This window comes from Larimichthys crocea, chromosome XIII (genome assembly GCF_000972845.2).
Source record: "Larimichthys crocea isolate SSNF chromosome XIII, L_crocea_2.0, whole genome shotgun sequence".
In the NCBI taxonomy this organism is placed as follows: Eukaryota; Metazoa; Chordata; class Actinopteri; family Sciaenidae; genus Larimichthys; species Larimichthys crocea.
In genome coordinates, this window is record NC_040023.1 from 41131685 (window position 1) to 41148621 (window position 16937).

A 16937-nucleotide genomic window follows, 5' to 3' on the forward strand; every position below is an offset into this window, starting at 1 on the left:
AAAGGAGCAGAGTGAATAGTAGCCAGCGGAGCATCTGAATCATATCTCTTCCTCTCTTCCTTCCTCTCTCCCTCCTCCCCTGCCTCCCTAAACAGCAAAACAGTGAAAGCTATTCCCCTTGCCGCTGTACAGCATCTCAGAAGGTTCCAAAGTGATTAAAAGTCTGACAGAGGACACTTGTATACATCCGCACAGCATGTAAACAGCTAAACCCTCCCTGGTGTTGGCTACTGTTCCCTCTCTTCCTGCCTCTTCCCATGCCTATAGCCAGAGAAGAGGCAGTGGTCTCGCATGTCTCTCAGCGCAGTGCCTCTCCATCCTTTTGAAGACTAATCGACCCTTCACTTGAGCCTAATTGATGTTGCATCGGTGAGCACTGGCTCTTGGATTATTCAGTCAAACATGTTTAACTGGTTCCCAGGCTACAGACTGGAAAAACATCTTGACTGTAATATATTGCCAATCTGCAGCAGACGAGCGTTTTTAACATGCGTCATGTAAAAAACATAAGGTCTTAGCCTGTTGATATACAGCGGGCTCCATATGTACCGCACACATTATGCTGCCCAGGACTGAGAATAAGTGCTGAAACCCACAGTGAAGTATGAGCAATACAAAGGTGGTGGTATAAATAATACAATGAATAATACACTAGCTGTAAGTTATATTTGTTGTTTTATTTATTGATTTATTGGCACTTATTGGTCATAAATTTCATTGAAATGTTGTTAATCCTGATAAAAGCCAGCGATTAAAAAAAAAAAAAAAAAAAAGAAATGTTAGAAAATCTTTTAATCCAAGTCAGATATGTTACTGTTATTCGTGGCTCAGACAATATAGACGTTGATATTCAGGCACCAAAGCATTGCCACTATTACCTCCATTTTGATTGACACCCTAATTCACATGTGCTGCCTTGTTTGCAGAATGCTTGATGGAAGGGCCATATGTTTTATGAGATGAGGTTATTCATAGGTTGTTGTGTTAACCAGGAACACTGTTGAACCTGTCACATCCTCTTGAGCTGACAAGCTTTATTAGGGTAGGCTAGGATGCTCCTGTTTATTCATCCTCGGGTCTACGGCACGTGGCGTGTGTCAAAGTAGATCCACCATGCATAAGCTTGTTACATTTGTTCAACTGGTGCTGTATTGGTACAATGGCTTTAGTCAGTCAGTTGTGATGGAATCAGATTTGTTCCTGAGAATAAGTGTGTGGGAGAACAGGGACACATGCCACAATATTGTGAGGAGGCAGATTGCCAGCGATCTAAAAAAAAAAAAAAGGGTGATTGCTCACTTATGGATACTTGCTGTGGTATCACAACACAAGGCTTTTTTTTTTTTTCCTTTTTTATGGACGCCTGACTGTCACCAACAAATAAGCATATGGCTGAAATGAGAAAAATTTCAGCACTCCCAGAGCACAGTTGCACATACACACACATACAGAAACAGGCACACTTGAAAACCCCATTCTGTTTGGCTGTTGTTTTTGTCAGTTTACGACCTAAACCCCCCATTGTTGAATTAACCGCGAAGAGAGGGGTGGGTGGCTGGAGCCACAGTGCCAGGGCTACGCCGGCCCAGAAAAAAAAGCCACAACACAAACTAACTCTTGGCAGGGGATGGAGAGGCAGTATTTTTCCAAAAGCTGATTACCTTCCCTCCCCCTAGTGCTCCCTCTCTCTCCCCTCTCTCACTTTCTCTCTCTCTCTCCGAGACAAGCTGTTCCCTTGGCAGCTGTTTCGACAATGCAGATCCCCGAGCTCAGGGGGAGGTTGGAGTGTATATGTATGTGTATGCGTCCGTGCAATGGGGTGAGGGGGGGTTCACTAATTCAGGAACCCCCCACATGCAAATCAGCACTGAAACATGCCAATCTTTTTTTTTTTTTCTTTTTTTTTTGTCCTTTGAGACCATGGGATGCTGAAACTGAGCACGATTAGCACTCAACACCAATGTCAGATGCCGGAAACCCCGCGATTTCTGGGGGCTTGGCCTTTTGTTGGAGCCCCCTCCGTTCAATGGTTGGCCCCATGGTTATGTTTTTCCAGGTGTAAGCTCTCCCAGTGAGCTGCTTTTACCCCACCAGTTACACCAAGTATTTGTGGGCCTCATTGACATCACAGCGGAGGGTGATTGGAAAATCCTCCAGACTACCCGGCACAGCCTACATGCAGATGTGGCGCAATCTTATTATATTTTATATATTACGTATTATGTGTGCTTAAAACGCTATTAGAGGCAAAAATAACAATATGGTTTTAACTCTGCTATCCTGGCAGGACTCATTAGAGGATAGATGATACTTCTCTACCTAAAACATGAGTCAGATGTGGCCAGGGAGCCCATGGGCAGGAAACAAACACATCATAATCCTCCTCTGTAATTGGGCAAATGAGAGATGTTGCCATTGGACAATGGCATTGAAACAGATGGCAACAGAGAGGCGATGCAAACCTCCCACTACCACTAGCCTGGCGTTACCTCCTTGATAATATTGCTTCAAACAGTGGAGAGGCATTATTTCAACGACCAATACAGATTCTCAGTCTCACACACGCTCTTCTAACAAAAGTGAATCCATCTCGTCTCCCATCAAAGCACCTTTTCCTCCACGACCCCCCACCGAGCGTGCTCGCTAAGAGCCATCCTTTGAGCCCCTAATGCAAGGGCAATCAGATTAGGGCCGTCGATGTAAGCCTTGAATTACTCACATTATGACTTGATTGGCCAATAATTTGATCGGAGTCACATCTCTGCTTCCCCTGGTCCTTCAGATGCCATCTTCCCCCGTTCCCTCCTTCTTCTCCCTGTCTCCCTCCTTTCTCACTCGAGGCAAAAACAAGCCTGGTTGTCAGCTTTTGAGGCAGTGTGTGACCGTTTCCATGGGGATCACAAAACTGACTTATCAAAGGAAAAGAAGTCGTCTTGCCATCAGTCAGATGTAACATTGTAAACCATGAAACAAAAACATCAAATTCTCTCGTGACTGCATGGCTTTGACTAACCTTTAGAGTACTATACAACAACACTTATGAATACTTAATATTGATATAAAATTGATAACAAAATGGATATTTATGTACCGCCGGTGTTAAGTTAAAATATTCTTTGACTGCAAATCAAATCAAAAGTCAACAGGAGGGATTCACACTAGTTAATAACTATTGTATAGATTATGGGTTTGTGTTGGCCTCCATGGAAAAACAATGCAAACGCAATTCTCATAATAATGACAAAGACAATCTTTAGCTCAGATCAAATAATTATGTGTGATATTAAAGTATAGTCAAACCACACTGGGATCAACACCATTACAGATGGTAGCAGGTAATTTACATTTTTATTCAGAGTTGACAGACATACTGCGAATGTGAAGCTCGTGTAACAACCAACAGTGGGTGTACAAGCACAAACAGTGGTATCAACATCTGTAGAAATCAGTGCAGAGGTGTAAACGCACCTACCAGATGAGTAAGGAAGGATGAACGTGAACTAAATTGGATTAAATGTTACACGGAGCAAAAGTATGAAGGTTTTTCAGTCAATCAGTGATTCAGTTCATGAATAATAACAACTAGAGCATGTGGAAAGAGCTGTATCACAAGAAGCAGATGCGCGAAGCTTAGTAGAGATTAAAGGTGTACATTATCTGTTATAAAGCAAGTAACAAGGAGGACAATATCATCCAGGACCTGACAGACTGTATAAAACATGGATGTAGTGTCCATTACATCACCAACAGCTTTCTGAGGAGCCATTGTGTAGCACAGTGCGGTGGCTCTGGCTGTCGCCAATCCATAAACTGGCATAGACAGCATGGGGGGTGTCAATTAAAGCAGCTGTGCTCTTAATTGTGTGTAATTTTAAGTCTTAAAAAAATTTAAAAAGGTGATTTCTATAAAAATTCACCCTCAGTACAGGTGTCATGAACGGGGAAATTAATCTTGTCAGCTGATTTGGCACAAAACACCAATAAACACAAGTACCTACCCTTCAGTTAATGGAACCAAATGATATACTAACACTGTTGTAACCCTCGTCAAACCTCAAATAAATGACTTGCGACCATGCATTACTTTTCCCAACAATCTTACATTACCAATTCCTAATTACAAATATTCACGTTTTCCTGGGAAAACCATTTACAAGAGGCGAAAGTTCCAGGAACGGCCATTTCTTGCCCTCTGAAAAATGAAAACCATACTTCCTTTTGAGTTTGAGCTGTTTCCGAACACAGTTGGTTCAAATTAATGTGCAGTCAGTTCAGATAGGGAGTGATGTGATGTAGTGAACAAAAGCATCCCTATATGTTAACTTAATCTCTCAGTGGGGCCTCCGTGAAACTGATCATTATTCAAGATGGCAGTGCCTCCCCACCAGCCAGCTTGTCAAAGCTGCCTCTTCCTTTTCCTGACAGTTATGAGGTGTACATACCCTGTTAATAAGAGTAGTGACTCTGTGCTGCGGTTCAGTGGTTGCTATAGTGTGGATCGTAACACTGCTATGAAAACATATGGCATACAAATCTCTGGTTTGTTCACGAGGCCTAGCAGAAGAGACCAAAGGCTTTTCTATTGAGATATCTGGTGAAATAACTGCATAAAACACCAGAGAAAAATGTAAACTTCACTGTCAAAGATTTTGCATATGAGAAGCAAAAGGGAAAAGAGGCATTAACAGTTCGACTGATGCGCAAACAGCCTGGAGTACATATTTAAGGGGCCTCCAGTCTTATTTCACTATACGGAGGCACAAGAGCTGATTCTGTTTGACTGCTAACTTCAAAATGAATCTGTGAAGAGTGTGTATTGCTCCACAAATTAGCCTGGGAGACATTTTGTATCTATGTCACATACCAAGCAGAGAGAAGGATGTGGATGGATGCTCCCTCTACTGAGCGAATGGTTTGATGGTAATCACATCCCTGGTTTTTCCTCTCTTTTCTATCCTGTCTACCGCTCTCAGTTTTAACTTTCTTCGGCTGTCATAGTCCTCTCGAAGAAGGCAGCCATCTGCTATGAATCATGCCATGCTCTGAATCAAATGTAACAGCACAGGCTTGCAGCCGTGTAAACACAGTCATACGCAAATGAAGTAGACAAATCGCAGTCACTGGCAGAAACAAAGACATCCCTTAGAGCTAAGCGTGTTTGACGCACACGAAAATGTATACATCCAAGAGAAAGCTATGAAGCGTTCATGCTGGATAAGAAGCGTGAAAAGTCAAACAAACGTGGAAAATCAAATATTTTGACATTGAGCATGCAAAAATTTCAAATGAAATCCAAACAATTCCCAATAATTATCCATGAAAGTCAGAAAACACGAAAAGGAATGGCCACGACATCCACGGGAGCATTTTAAGATGCTGAGAGAGAAAAGAGAGAAAAGGTCACCACCTTGATCGTGGTATACGATAACACGGGGGACAACAGCGCTTAGATAACCTGAAAGATAATGCAAAGATAAAACCACGGATGGCGGAAAGATAACCATCGTACAACATGGCAACAACACTGAAAAGGCATGAAGAATACTGAGATAACACAAAAAAACAATACAGGAGATATCACACAACAAGACCAGCACTAGGGGGCCAAACATCAAACATACAGTGAGCGTAGGAGACAGAATAACAGCTTTTAAGGGTGGATTGGAGGAATAGAAAACAGCGACAGACATAACAGAGACAAATGGAGATAACAGGGCCATCGGAAAACAAGAGAGAGAGACAACACAACAAACCAGCATGCAGTCGCACAACAGACATCACCACGCATGCAGACAAAATATTGACACTGTGCGGAGACAAAAAAAGGCAGCAGAGGATTTAGTGACTTCCTCATGAGATATAAATAAATGTGCGGAAAATGCTAAATCTGCATGACAGACTCTGTCTAAAGATGTTCTCTAAATAAACTGCTAGATTATTAAAACACACAAAACCGCGCAGACTGTGTGACAACTTCAGTAAAAAATTAAAAACAATAAGAGCTCGAGACATTTCAAAGTTGTTATTGTGAGTTTCTCTGCCTGCTAGAAACAGACTTGAAACCAAGGAGTGGGTTTTAGGAATGTGCTGATGTTTTGTTTTTTATGTACAACACTTTGGAGAGGGGGCTAAAACACTCGTGTGCCATACATCTCGCTGTCTCCTCTCAATTTCTACTTCCGAACTGCTGACCATCTCTTACTCCATCCAGACCCTGGAGGAAAAAATACTGTGCAGGTAAAAGATCCTTCACACCAACCTTTCTTAAGATCCATTCTTTCTCTTTTCTCTCCCCTGCATCCATTTCCTTTCCTCTGCTGTAAAGCAACAGTCACAGTGTGTATGTACACACAGTATGTGTGTGTGCCCACAGGACCTGAAGTCCTAAGGGCAAGGCCCCTTCTGAGCTTAGATAAACTAAGCTGACCTTGAGGTTTTAGGCCGCTGAGACAAGGCAGAGATCCGTCCTATGTTTCTCAGCAGAGAAAGAAAGGTCAGAGAAGCACTTCTTTCTTCTCATCGTCTCATTATCATGCAGTGAAAGATATGTGTCAGAGGAAAACCTACAAAAACACACATCATACCCAATTCGCGCATTAAAGAATGTTTGACATTTTGATGTGAAAGTCTCTATTTCAATCTCTTCCTGTCTTCTATCTATCTGCAGCACGGCCCCGTCCGCACACTCACACAGAGACTCATGGGCGCAGTCTCAGTGACATAAAAAGAATGAAAAGAGACAAGTTGCTCTGGCTCCTCTCTTCCTCATTAGGCAGAACGAGGGACTGTGTTGGTGTCAGAGAGCCGGTTCATCAACCCTCAGCAGGACAGAGCCCCAGCCCTGATCTACCCCGCTCTGCCTGGACTTGATGCTCCCTTTTCTTGCAGAACTCTCACATATGACTGCCACCGGACATGGAAACAGTCAGTGTAATTCAAGATGTCATGCCCGTAGAACTCGTTAAAGAGGGCGTAATAGAGAAAGAAAGGTAAGGATAAAGGGAACGAGGAGTCGTGATACTTGTAATTAATGATATGAAGACAGCTGGCTTAAACAAAAGGAACAGGCATGTCTGATGAATTTTGAAAAGAGGCTATTAAGTGAATAAAAGGGCAAGCATCTACAGCATTATCTGGAAACTGCTTTTATCACCTTGTTTTTATTGCTCGGAAACATATTTATTATAGACACACCGGTAAGCTTCTCAGAAATAAAAGTAATTGGAGTGTCCTTTCCAAAAATATACAAACAGCTGTATATCGTCTTATCTGTCTATCTGCAGTAGAGTTGCAAGGTGTTAGGAGTTATTCTGGGCGCCCCTGGTTCTGGAAGTCTTTTTCATTTTTCCCATTGACAATCTTACATGACTCACAGATTCTCTCTCCCAGTTAAATAATTGGTCCAAAAAGTAATGAACTCTGTCCACGTCTGTGTATATAAAAACTTTGAGGTAGACGTTAATTATGACTATGACGACAGTGCATTTCAGCACGAAACATTCAATCACTGAGCTTAAAATAAAAAAAAAAGTTACATGCACTAAATACAAAAGTACATTGAGTTAAGAACTAAAAACACAATCTGCAGCTTAAATCAATTGACTTTTAAATTCTGGGTGATTTGTGAGTGAATTTACCAACTAGTCTTTCTGATCAAATTATAATTAATTAAAATGGATAACAAGGACATAAACCTGTAGGATTACTACCTAGGAGAGTCCTGAGTTTCTATGTTCAGTGATATCGAGGACATCTTTAAGAGCATTTTCAAATGGGGAAGACAGAATGAGGAAAAACACTTCCAAAACCAACACCCCCTCCTGCTTCCCAACTCTATTGAAGCACAGCTCTGTCTGGCAAAACTGTCTGGCAAAACTCTCAAAGTGTTAGCGCTGATACAGGCTCTAATCTGACTGTGCCGCGGCACCCAGAACTACCATTAAATATGATCTATGTAGAGTGACTCTCAGTGGGAATGTGAACTCACACAAGCGTGCAACTGGATGTAAGCAGTAGCTTAAAGTTGGCATGAGGACTTAAGCTGCTGCAGTGGAAGGGTTGCATTAATCAAATGACATTTTCTGGTGAATTAAAGATGCATTTAAGACCCTATGTTTAAATGTATTAACTCTGTGGCAGCCGCACATAATCAGAAAGCCTTGTATGGTTTTCACAATGGCATAAAGCCTCAAACTGTAACAATATAACATCTAACAATCCAATAAGAAGATGATGTGTTTATTCTAGTTTCATCTTATCTTGTAAAAAGTGAAACAGCTAATAAATGAGGCTTCCCACCATGTCAAACTTAATTCTGGGGTATTCTTTGTAGGCATTTTACAATGTTTGGCATCTTTGTTCATTTGTCACTGTTGCTTTTGAGTTTGCTCTGTCCACTTTCAAAGAATTTTTGATGCCTTGATCCAGAGTATTAGAGATCACACAGAACACAAGTCTTTGATATAGTAGGTGCATTTTTTGATATTGTGTATTTAGAATTTTTTTTGCTGTGTGCTATGTGCTGTGTGCTACCTTTGGACACGTTTATATCATACAAATGCAACCACGATATCAATTGATTCTGCAGTGCATGCTCTACTAAGACTCTACTTGCCAAATCACTACATTAGAAATCTACAAATATACTGCAGATGCTGCAATTTTACATGAGTAAAATTATGCATGCATGAATAAGGAAAGAAAATCCCTCGTGTAGTGACCCTAGTGTTGATCATTGTTACATAGGGGATCATAAAAATCGTACAAAACTATGCAAAAGCATATTGATTGTCATTTCTGTGTGAACGCTTGCAGAGAGAGGAGTCAAAATATTCATCACCGTGGCATTCATGCATGCACTCACTCTAACTCAATCAATGCAAATGCAGAGTGTAGCGCACGCTTTGTGATACTGCATGTACTGTATCTTTCCTCATAATCTAATGATTTACGTTGTTTTTTTTTTATTGTTTAGAGAAGCTGTGTGTGTGTCATTGTCTTGTGTTTGTTATTTTGAGCCACTAGCTATAAACCTCAACCAGTTACTTATAGACGCACTAGGCTTGTATTTTTTTTTTAAATACTGTAATGATGTCAAATATTAGCTGCAGAAAGAAACTGATATATAAAAAAGTTTAATGACTATCGCTCAAGGAAAAATTACAGTTCTTCAGAGGATAGCCTTGTAGTAGTCTGCTACCATAGCCGAATCCTGAGGAACTCAGCACTGTCCTTTAGAGCCTGCAACAAGAGCACTGTGTGGCAGAGGTAAGTAAGCATGGATGGAGGGATGGATGGAGAGATGGTGGGATACAGGGAGGACTGAGGGTGGCTGGCATCGAGGAATCTAATCCCCGAGTTAATTGGTATGACTGATGAAGACAAATTGAAATGGGTCAACTGAAACAGGCAGGAGGGGACGGGTGGGAGAGAGGGTTCATTGTGGACGGAGCATGCGTATTTTAACAAAAAAAGGATATCAGAAGCACACAAACACAAACAGTAGAGAGTGAGGCAGATTGGTGGTGAAATGGCAGTTCAGTGAAATCACAATTAAATGAACTCACACTGGTTTAAAAAAATATATACAAACATTCATGGCGAAAGCTTTCCTTAGTGCAGAAGCTGCGCCATTGATTTTCCAATATTCACATCTATTCACAGGTTGTCTTCTCAGGGGCCAGCTGAGTAATTGAATGCAAAGCGTTTCACCTGGTCTATGTGTGTCAATGTTGAGTGTGGAAGCCCGGTCCTTTGAACGTTGTCTCTGCAGGCCTGCTAATTGAGCCAGATCAATTCACAGAGACAGCGAGCAGGTTGGCACAGTTGCCACATCAAAGAGATTCTAATAACTGCACACTGTGGCCATTACCAAGCCTGAAAAAAAGCCATATTTATGTTTGCTTCAAAGCAAGCGTGGCAGCATTGAACACACCGAGAACGCAGGCCTTCGCTATTCTTTCACGAGAACAGAAAAGAGGCTGCTCACACATATATAAATACAACCACTCCAAATTGTACTTTAATTACATCCTTTTTTGTGCTGCTAGAGTGGAAACCAATAAAAAAAACAGGCAAATGCAACCTAATGGCAGACTGTAATTGTTCAGAAGAAATTGCAATAATACCCAAAGTTTCACACAGCAGCAGTCGTGCTGCTTTGCATCTACAGCAGGATTGCTTATGCTGATGCTGTCTACTGCTTGTTATCCCTTACCTCCCCCCGTCTTTCCATCTTTCTCTTTCTCACTCCCCTCTCTCTGCCTGATAAGTGATAAGTTTGTAACTTTGTTCATTAGTGCTGGCCTGTCTCCTGCTGTACGGGCTGTCTGAGGTGACATTATGGTTGGCAGGCCTCTCACTCACGCCTTCCAGCCCTCTCCTCTTTCCGCAGTGTCTCTCACTTTTTGCCTCCCTCACAACTCCATTTTTCTCACACTCATTCCTACCTTTTTTTTTTTTTTGCTTCATCTCTTTTTCACCCTCAGCTCTTACTGATTTCTACTTAGTCTCTGTGTCTCGCTCTCTCTGGCGCTCGCAGCTCGGCACGTCTCCGCACTGCTCGGCGAAATAATTTACCGCACGCAGCGCTCCTGTGGATGATTGAAGCGTAATTAGACAGCAGAGACAGTGGAAGCCAACGGAGGTGCTTGGGAGCCAGTGCTCGTCAGATGGTCCGTCTCACTCTCACTGGCTTTGCCCTTCAAAACTATCACTTCCGCAAGAGGAGTAGGGAGGGGACGGCGTGCTGAACCCCACCGCAGCTAACCACACTGCAAAAAAAATGACACGTTGGCAAGTGATTCTACCTTTTTTTATGAGTCAGATTATCTCACTGCACTGCAGATATTTCTACTACCTTTATTCGACTTAATGTAGTTTTCTTTTCAGGGAAACACAGCAAAAAGGTATCATTTTAGGACACTGAAACACACAAAGCTTTATTAAAACAGGCACACTTACAATATTAAAAACAAAACTGGAGAAAGCTCAGTTTAAAACTTAAGACAAACATGAAAAGGACATAGGGAAACAACATGATGACTACGCGTATCACTATACATTCAGAGAGAGATGTACAGCACTGAGTAGGGTAAATACAATTAGCTTTGTGCCATGCTGTCTCTGAAAGTTATACTGTCCCATTGGTAGAGCACATTAAAGCTCCAGGAAGTCGCTAAAGGATAAAACTATTCATAAAAACAAACTACCGTAGTATATTCACCTTATGCTTACGTGAGAAATAGCATCGCTTATACTCCAGTATTCAAATGTGCAGCATGGCAGACAAAAAAACTGTGGAAGGAAATGAGCTGCTGGTGAGTCACTAGAATATTAAGGATGCCCTTGTCGTTGGCAGCTTCAGGGGGAAAGTGCTGATCACTACACTGCGTTCTGACACCATATGCTTTGCGAACAAACACCATGGTGGATGTCTGAAGAGAAATGACATCGCATTCAAGGTGGCGCACATCGAATGGAGAGGTGAGCCATGCTGCTGAGTGAGCGCCTCTATACCAAAAGTCTGTCCAATTATCCCGCCGAATTCACGATGCGATGTATTTCCCCATACATTCTCCCCAGATTTAACCCATGCTTTCAGGAAGGCAGGCTTCGCTAGGCTAGCTGTTGTCAGCAAACCAACTGTAACAGCACTGTCAGCCATCCCTTTGATTATCACCCAGAGGTCACCCTGTGTTGAGCCGAACCGCGGGGTCCTGGGTGTCAACGGAGCTAAGACGTCAGAGGAGTCACCTTTAAAGCATAATAAGAAGACTGCTGACTGACTGCAGACCACCCAGAGGGGGATCCGTGCTTTCCACATGAATATAAATGTGATATTGACAGGAAATCTTCCCCAGGAGAGAGAAAGAAAAAGACAGCGGAAGAGGCAGAGCAAAGGGAAAGGGAGCGAGAATAAATGAGAGCGAGAGGACTGAACACTCTGGTTCGTTTCACGCCGTTAAACCATCTGAAGCTGGTGACTACTGGTTGATGGGCCGGTGCGAGCACCGTGTTATCATAAACATTTGGGATTCACTTCATGGAGGCACTTTAACGATGCTTTTAGCATAATTTCCCAGCTGTAATGTGAAGTGAAGGGCAAGCAGCGCCTTTCTGTCTGCCTGTAGCTTGGGTGAACCTTATAAATACTGGCTATTGGAACAAGGGTAGTGATGAAGGCACGGTGCAACACGGACTGCCGACGGACGCTGCTCAAACGAGGGCATCAGCGAAAACTCTTCAAAATCAATACCATTGCTTTGTGTGCGCTCATTGTGTATTGTTTTGAAGTCATAGCAGTGTGATTTCTATTTTTCCCTAAATAAAAATATTATTGATATGCCAGAATCCAAGAATAGAAACTAGCTTTACCTTTGAAGGATAAAATATGCACCTTCAGGAGCATCATAGAATTTCTGGTCAGATCCAAAGAAAGCAAATGTCAGCTCTAAGTTTATATTGGCCCTTAGAATGTACAACTTCAAAGCAGGGTGTATGCTGTCAGACTCCATAGGATGTTTTGTGCTAATTCTAGGCTGTCCACACGGAGAAGAAAGACGTAAGTTCTAAAAAAACACAACAAAAAAAGAAAGCGGGAAAGGACAGCTTTGTTTTCATTCGGGCTGTTATCAGCAGAAGCTGACTGCAGCGAGAATAGGGAGGGATGATTTCCATAAAGACTGGCTGTTGTCTGAAAGCAAGCAGCTGTCAGGCGGAATTACCTCTCCGACACAGACACCACAATCGAGGGTGCCCTTCCCATAATTCAGTCTGATTGGCTCAAGGGGAAAATGGCAGCCTGTGGAGAGTGAGGCCAGCGGCTGGTTGACAGGTTTGCATCTGTGAAGCTAGACACGCCGTTTACCTGTTATCATTCTGTCTGCTTGACGTGTCAGTTTTCTCAGCTCGGAACGCTACCTGAACAAAGTGACATAGAGAATAGAGTCTATGGCGTGAAGAGACAAATATGTGCCTGTACTCAATATCTCTCTCTCCCACACACATACACACACAGGCATACACACAAAAGAGTGAGACATATAATTTGTGATTTTTGTAAATAATTATTGATATATTCTCTTATGATTGACTATGTTTTGGATGGATTATGACTTTTGTCATAGCAAAACATGCAATGCTCTTTGATGTCTTGATCTATTATCCTGTTATATAGCAGGTCAAATAGTTGCTTGTATTGAGCCACTATTGTTAACTTTTTTGGTAATACACTTAATGGGTTTTTAGATATCACTCTCATGTGTTTGCTCTATGTATGGAGCCAGTTACATAGCCATTTAGCACAGAGACTAGAAAGAGGAAGACACAACTAAGGTCTCTGTAAAGTAAAAAAAGTTATAAATATTTTCTTTGTGTTTGTTTCCGCTTCTAGTCTTTATGTTAAGCCATGCTAATAACATCCTGGCTTTAGGTTTATATTTAGCAATCATCAATCTTCTCTTTAAATGCAATTAAGTATATATAAATTTAAAACAATTATTTTGACTCTATATAAAACTAAATATTGAATTACTTTAATTATTTTGTAAGTTTAAACAACATTTTTTTTATAAAGATAATAACACAATGTGATCATACTGTCACAATATGATTGCAAAATAATTATAATAACACAGATACTAACACAGATGTGGTTTAATATGCACAAATACAAACATTAATAGCCACACATTAAGATTTATGTGTATTTGTACACATTAGGACAATCACGTTGACACAGACAAGTGTGTATTTGGTTGTGTGAATGCACACAAAAATAATAAAATGTGATGTGTATACAAGCACACGCATAATATATTCATCAGCACAGGCAGGCGCGCGCGCACACACACACACACACACAGCTGAGTTCACACAGACTTGAACCCACACAGACTTGCACCCACACAGATGTGCACACACACATACTCCACACCTATGCTAAGTGCTCTTATCTGTGACTTGCGTAGAGGTGAGTGACAGGAAGGGAGGCGCAGGGGGGAAGTGTCCTTTAGGTGTCTTAATTATGGCTCCTCTCCTCCCTCTTGCTGTCACCATCCCCAGGGGAGGGCAAGACAAAAGGAAGCCAATGTTTCATCTCTGCTGCCTTGGTATTTCAAATTCCAAAGGGAGTAAGAGGAGAAAGACAGCGGGCTGTTACATTGGAGGAGGAAGAGGAAATCAAGTGACGCTTCCCTTTTCCATCCGTTTCTCTCTCCTTGCCTCTTTTGCAGCTGTGTTTAAAATAAGGCACCTTAATAAAAGCGTTTTAATGGCGTCACGGCACGGGAAAAAAAGGCACAACTTGATTACTGTGACGGTTTTATTTAATGAGCTCAAAGCCTCTGGCTCTGACTTGCTATTCGTTTATTACTTTGTTGTGGGGAGATATATGTGTGACAAAATGGAGCAGGGGGAGTGAGAGAATGAGCCTGGATGCTCTTATTGTGGAAGTCGTCTGTGGCGTTACCAATCGTCTTGGTGATTTACACCTTCCACAATGTGCACCTGGGTTTTTCATCCGGCCTCACCATGGGAATGCTGCTCTGCCATGATGGAGCGGAGGGTGTCGGAGACACCTTGGCAGGTAGGCAGACACAAAGACAGCCTGCTGTTAATTATTGATGGGAATAAATTGCACTCATTGGATGTTTGGCAGGGGAACACATGGCGGATGTGAATACAAATGTGTTTATGAATGTGTGAGTGTGTGTATGGAGGAAAGAAAAAAAGATGGCAAGAGTATAGAGCATTAAGCAAAAGACATGGGGGTTAGGGAGAACTAAGAGGAGGTGAGGTGGAGGAGGAGGAGCTGATAGAGTGATGGGAGTGATACCTGGTAAAGAGACATTAGAGAGATGGAGAGGGAGTCTATAAAAGCAAACTACTCCTTAATGTCTCTCACAAGTGTGATAAAAGCACAGAGCTGAAGCGCGGAACGCTGGCCTTTCCATTTGTGTGAGACAGAACAAGAGGACATTCAAAAAACAAACTATTATACACAAATGCTAAAAGGAAACGATTTTGTGGATGCGCACGCACACACACGCAAACAAACATTCTTAAAAAGGTCAGCTCTTTTGTTTAGGGACACAAGACCCCTCTCATGAAAATATTGACTGAGGAAAAAAGGGGAGCAATGCAAAGTGTGGTCTTAAAATGAGATGGGCAAAGAGCACGGCTTCTTATCTGTATTCCGAGAGCCTGCCCTCTTATAAATATTGGAAGAAGGACACTGGTGGGGAGAGGAAACGGCCAAATGGTGCATTTGAGAAATGGCACACCTGAGCACCGCACAGAATATCATCTCCTCCTGTCAGATCTCATCCCATTTGATCAAAATAATTGCCACCTTCATCGTTATCATCAATTCTGTCATCTTCACTGGCGCCATCGCCATTCTCCATCTCATCAGGGCTTCCTTGGCTTTAAGGTGTGTGAGGGGGGGGGGTTCTGGATCAGATCAAATGCGGACCATCACGTCTGAGAAAATCACTCATAGTGTACATTCATAGTAATCACCATATTCATTGCTTTAATGTTACTGACATTTTGTTCACCTATTTAGATATTCTGACACCAGCAAATCATTCGGCTGGTACAAAAATAGCCCGGTTCTGCTATGCCATCATAGATGTCTGGAGAGAGGGCACTGCTGTGCTTTAGTCTATGATGATTCACTGTATAGTCAGCAAGGAAATGATATATTTGAAACTGAAAATGAGAAAAGAACAGCATGATCACTGCTCGCCTGGACCGAGGGGTTGGCATATAATACTAAACAATATCGCTGATGTTGTCTGTTGTTCTGGCACCACCGTTGTTTTGTGGTAAACCTAACGAGCCAGATGACAATCTGCTAAAACTGACGGACAGCCAAATTCGTAACAATACAAGGTTCTAATGTTAAATGGTGAATAACTACAAACCCCGCTGGTGTGTTTTTTTTTTCCCCCTCTAAGCCATGTGTGTCTATGTCTGTCAACCTGGCTCCAATGTGCAACTCACTGGGGCCCTTTTTGTACTGCTGAAACAGCTTGTCTCATCTGCTTCCACTTTAGCGGGCTAATAATACTGCACAACGTAGGACAAGCGGCTGGTCAAACTTCAATTAGAGAAGGGCCAGCTTACACACTGGAAAGTTAGTTTGCTGTGGAATAATGCGCGCACACACACACACACCCACACACTCCAACACATCACTAATAAGTCCACATAACCACTTAAAACAAGCGACCCACACATGTACAAGGTCTTACTACTGGATTATATGACAGTACAGCTTTGCCCTGTCACAAAGTGTCAGTAAGATAAAACAGACCTACATGCGCCACAGTCTCCTCCAAACATGTCATATTACGATATACAAATGTAGTTACAAGCCCACATTTGAAAGTCATCTTATATTAGAGGGAACAAGTTTGTCATTAAACAGCAAAGCACTGTGGAAAATGACTTTCTATAAAAGTGTGTTTATGGACGAAAACCAGCTTGTATGTGGGAGCTTTCGGATTCCATCAACATGTATTAAGCGGGTTAAAGCGTATGATATTAAATCCCTGAAGGGAGCTGAACGCGCAACAAAGTGCTAATAATAATGCAAGAGGAGGCGGCGGCGCTAACTTGTTTTTAAACACTCCTTACCTTTGCCATTTGGGCCTGCACCCCGGTGGCTTTGAGAGACGACACGGCCTTCTGTGCTGCAGCTGGGCTGTCAAAATCCACAAAGCCATAGCCTGGAGAGAGAAAAGAAGAGCGGGAGAGAGAAGGGGGAGAGTGAAAAGAAAAAAAGACGGGCATTAGTAAAGAAAAAATGAAGGCAGATGACTAACAAGGAGACTGACAGGCACTTGGTAATTGTAGCAGTAATAGGTTGGTAACATGACTACAGAGGCTGCCAGTTCTCATATCTGGTGAGCACTACATTGTTTGATAAT

The 16937-nt window shown here is 42.2% G+C and overlaps 1 protein-coding gene across 8 annotated transcripts in view; it reads right to left on the reverse strand.

The window, feature by feature from the left end:
* rbms3 (RNA binding motif, single stranded interacting protein) overlaps positions 1 to 16937 on the reverse strand; it is a 278332-nt gene that overhangs the window by 105534 nt on the left and 155861 nt on the right. For all 8 annotated transcript variants that reach the window (XM_019264208.2, XM_019264207.2, XM_019264209.2 and 5 more), the window contains one exon: positions 16645 to 16736. In XM_019264208.2, coding sequence (XP_019119753.1) covers positions 16645 to 16736 — 92 coding nt within the window. The remainder of the gene's footprint in view (positions 1 to 16644; positions 16737 to 16937) is intronic.